The sequence below is a fragment of the Nicotiana tabacum genome, chromosome 13, assembly GCF_000715075.1.
Source record: "Nicotiana tabacum cultivar K326 chromosome 13, ASM71507v2, whole genome shotgun sequence".
NCBI classification, from domain to species: Eukaryota; Viridiplantae; Streptophyta; class Magnoliopsida; order Solanales; family Solanaceae; genus Nicotiana; species Nicotiana tabacum.
This window is the reverse complement of record NC_134092.1, coordinates 87,807,443-87,811,972: the sequence shown is the minus strand read 5'-3', so window position 1 is coordinate 87,811,972 and position 4,530 is coordinate 87,807,443. Positions and strand designations below refer to the sequence as shown.

The window sequence follows — 4,530 nt, the reverse complement described above, 5'->3', positions numbered from 1 at the left end:
TTTGCGACTCTGGGTTCGCAAATGCGACCATCGCAAAAGCGAACACTGCCAAGCCCCTCCCCCCAAGACGTTGCAAACGCAACAAAAGTCTCGCAAAAGTGAAGCAGGGCCCATTGCAAAAGCAAGGAAAAAGCTCGCAAATGCGAACTGGTCACTGCCCACCCACTATCGCAAATACGACTAAGGCTTCGTAAAAGCGACATCTCAAATGTGGAACCTTTATCGTAAATCTGAAAATAGCCATCATCTCCAGACCTCACAAATGTGATGCCCACCTCGCAAATGCGAGGTCCGCAAATGCAAACCATATCTCTCATATGCGAGACCTGATGCACCTGTCCAAAACCAGCACAACTAAAACTCTTTCAAACACGTCCGAAACTCATCCGAGCCCTCGGGGTTCCACACCAAACATCCACACAAGTCTAAAAATATAATACAAACTTTCTCGCGCGATCAAAACACCATAATAACATCTGAAACCACGAATCGGACCTCAAATCACATGAAATTTACATTGAAATTCAAGAACTTCTAACCACACGCCTGATTCCTATCAAATCAACTCGGAATGACACCAAACTTTACAGTTAAGTTCCAAATAACAAAACGGACCTATTCAAAGTCCCGAAACAGAAATCGAAACTTGATAGCCATAAAGTCAACCTACGGTCAAACTTAAAAAAAATTTAAATCTTTAAATTGCCAACTTTTGGCAAAATGAACCAAATCAACCTAGGGACCTTCGAATTCAATTACGGGCATACGCCAAAGTCCAAAATCACAATACGAACCTACCGGAGCCATCAAAATACCGTTCCAGGGCCATTGTCACAAAAGTCAAACCTCGGTCAATATTTTCAACTTAAATTTCTATAATAAAAAATATTCTTCCAAATCAAATCCTGAAACACTCGAAAATCGAAACCGACCATACATGCAAGTCATAATACACCATATGAAGCCACTCAAGACCTCTAACCACTGAACGGAACGCTACAACTCAAAACGACCAGTCGAGTCGTTACACTTATACAATTTTCGACACTTCAAATGTTGCCAAATACAAATCATTATAAGGAACAAAGTCCCATAAATATCTTATGTGCGGGGACAGATGGAGCTTTGAGATACCCGATTCATCTGAACCTAGTACTTTTGCTGCAGCATAATTTTATGGGTAAAATTCTATTAAAATTATAATAAATATTAGATATGAACCCACAACTTTAGTAATATAATAGATTCAAGGCTAAAAATCTTAAATATTGACCTCATATAACTTAAATCTTATATCCGCATCTGCTTATGTGATATTGAATTGTATATTTCTCATGGTATAATATGTTTTGATTAACAATATATAAATTATCTCATAATCTAAATGAGTAATAACCCCATGCCACAAATTAACCAAACAGTCATGCAAATTTTATTCCAGAAACTAGATATTGTGTTAGTTATATAGAGATTAAATTAAGAAATTCATGAGTTTTGTGTCGTGAACTCTATATTCTATATTAGCCACACACACAATTTTAAGATTTAATCACTTTATGGTATGCGATCAACCAAATTACCTAAGTATAATTTTAATCTAAGGTGAAAGTTCAAATTTGTCTATGTACTATTTCATGAAATTGTTCAATATTACGCTCCTATTTCATCTTTGGTTCATTTATCATTAGCAAATCATCTCGTACTTTTGCCTTTGTTATGTACAATTCTCTAGCATGAAATGGGTAAATTACACATATCTAAATTCTTTTTTAAAAAGTTTAAAAATATTCTCATGTTATGAGCTAGAATAAGTTTTTTTTAGACCACTGGTAGTATTAGACCTAATGTTCTAACGACGTATAAAGTTGTTAAATTTTGAAGATTAGATTAATAAATTGACCGTTCTCCTGTTAGTCAATACTCAATAGTCAATAATATCGTAAAAATAAAATACTCAATAATATCCAATCAAGTAAATACGGATATACAAACTCTGCCTTTTTTTCTTTTTTCTATTTTACCTCTCTCTCCCTTCAATTTCTAGGTAGTTTACCGCTCTATATAAAGTAGTCCATCTAGTCCCCCAACAACATCCACACTAACCATTAACCCCCAAATTCACCTGAGCAAAACCTTCTCCCGTTTCAACTTCCCCGAGAAAATGGCCGCCGCCGCACCTCCGCCGTCGCCGACGCCCGCCCCCGCCGTCATCCGTGAGGACTTAATTCCGACTGCCCACCAGGTCTTCTCCCGAATCCGCCTCGCCACCAACGCCGACGTTCCCCATATCCACAAACTCATCCACCAGATGGCCGTTTTCGAGCGCCTCACCCACCTCTTCTCCGCCACAGAATCTTCTCTCTCCACCACTCTCTTCCCTGAGAACTCCCCGCCTCCCTTCACTACCTTTACCGTCTTCCTACTCGAAGTTTCCCAAAACCCTTTCCTTCCTATCGACAACCAAAACTGCACCAATTTCAGCCCCATACATAAGACTATAAATCTGGATCTCCCGGTATCCGACGCGGAAGCTGAGATGTTTAAATCGGGCGGAAATGATGCAGTGGTTGCTGGGTTTGTGTTGTTTTTCCCGAATTATTCGTCATTTTTAGCGAAACCTGGGTTTTATATAGAGGATATATTTGTGAGGGAGTGTTACAGGAGAAAGGGTTTTGGGAGGTTGTTATTGTCTACTGTGGCGGCACAGGCGGCTAAGATGGGGTACGGGAGAGTGGAGTGGGTGGTTCTAGACTGGAATGTGAATGCGATCAAGTTTTATGAGGAAATGGGGGCTCAAATCTTGCAGGAATGGAGGGTTTGTAGGTTGACTGGTGGGGCCCTTGAAGCTTTTGCCAATGTCAACATTTGAGTCTTTTTCTTTATCTGTAATTTTCCACTGTTAAGTGTGGAGATGTAATGGTGGTATGGAATCACTTTTTTAACAGTGATTTTAAGTGTTATGAGTAGCAATCTAATCAAAGATATTTCACCTACTTTTGGGATTTGGTTTTTTGTTGTTCGTATTCCTTTCCTTTACTACTTGCCTCCAGCTGTTGTGGTTGGTGCAGTCTGTGATTCTGTTTTTGGATTACCCATCTAAATTTTATGGGTTAAACTTTGTAAGGTTTTAGCACGTAACCAGACGTGAACTAGGGATTTAAGAGGGTGGGTTCTAAATGTTAAAATAAAATACTGCTTTCAGCTGGAATAAAATCCGAATAAAACCCTCATCTTTCCCAATGAATTCACAATCCTTACCGTTGAACCAACACCCATTTTGTTACTGGGTTCGGCAGTGTATATTTATATAGATTTAATAAATATTTCAATACAAATACAGGATTCCGAAAAAAGTTATTGGGTTCGCCCGAACCCGCACCCACTACTGTAGTTCCGCCTTTTTTAAGTTATGTGTTCATATCTACCCCTCCGTTTTAATTTATGTGAACTTATTTCCTTTTTAGTCTGTGTCAAAAAAAAAGATCCATTTTCTTATTTGGAAACAATTTATCTTTATGCAATGATTTATATCCACACAAAATATATGTGCCTCATTTTACACCACAAGTTCTAAAGTTTTATCTCTTTTCTTAAACTCTGTATCCAGTCAAATGAGTTTGCATAAATTGAAACGGATGGAGTACTATTTTTGTAATTATTCCCTCTGTTCCAGTTTAATTGAACCTATTTTCTTTTTGGTCCGTTTCAAAAACAATGACTCATTTCTACATTTGGAAATAATTTAGTTTAAACTTCCAACTCTATCGTTACTGAGAAACTTTTATAATCACACAAATACTCTGGACCTCTTTCTGATTTGTTTAGGACCACAAATTCCAAAAATCTTTATTTTTTCTTAAACTCCGTGTCCAGTCAAACAGGTTCAAATAAATTAAAATGGAGAGAATAATTTTTACTGCCCGTTAAAAGTTTTGGGTTCAATTGAAAGCGTCGGTAACACAATACATCCGCCCTGGTTATTTATTAAGGTTTGGTAGTGAACAATATGAAAATTTGTTCATAGCTGAAGTTTATTTGTACTGCTGCACTATGTTCTTTCAAACAGAAGGGCATTCAGTTTCTGGCTTTTCATTTTGATTTTCTAGAGAATATGGGAAGTTTGCAGAAACTCGACTTTTCGCTGTTACGAAGAATTAAGAACATGTAGAATATTGCAGAAGCTTCTTCCCTTTCCTTTGGCCCAAATAAACGTCACTGCTTTCCCATTGTTCAATTGATACTATTCTCGTATCTTCTTTTTTCTTTCTTCCTTTTAGTCTTAAACTAGAAATACAAACTTAACTTGGTTTACACGTAGTAATGCTCCCAACAGCATAATAGTTTCCCATTTAGGCCAAAATACTACAAATTCTATTAGTAAAAAATTCTTCTTGCAAAAGTGGTTCTTCACTAAGGGTGGCAAAACAAAAGTAGGAGGGGATAGATGATAGGTATCAAAGAATAACCTTTTAAGTTCCTCCTTAGCTAGCTTGTCTGCTATTGCATTCTATTCCTTGAAACTATTGTCAC

General features: G+C 37.4%; 1 protein-coding gene across 1 annotated transcript; it reads left to right on the top strand.

The window, feature by feature from the left end:
* The first annotated feature begins 1,984 nt into the window (after positions 1-1,984).
* Positions 1,985-2,992, top strand: LOC107791297 (GCN5-related N-acetyltransferase 8-like). The gene has a single exon (XM_016613336.2). It carries the CDS (start codon positions 2,162-2,164, stop codon positions 2,867-2,869), a length of 708 nt encoding a protein of 235 aa, XP_016468822.1. The 5' UTR covers positions 1,985-2,161; the 3' UTR covers positions 2,870-2,992.
* The last annotated feature ends 1,538 nt before the right edge of the window (positions 2,993-4,530 follow it).

Bases quoted from the DNA above. Each gene is read 5' to 3' on its own strand.
- LOC107791297 (XM_016613336.2), top strand. From the start codon at position 2,162: ATGGCCGCCGCCGCACCTCCGCCGTCGCCGACGCCCGCCCCCGCCGTC.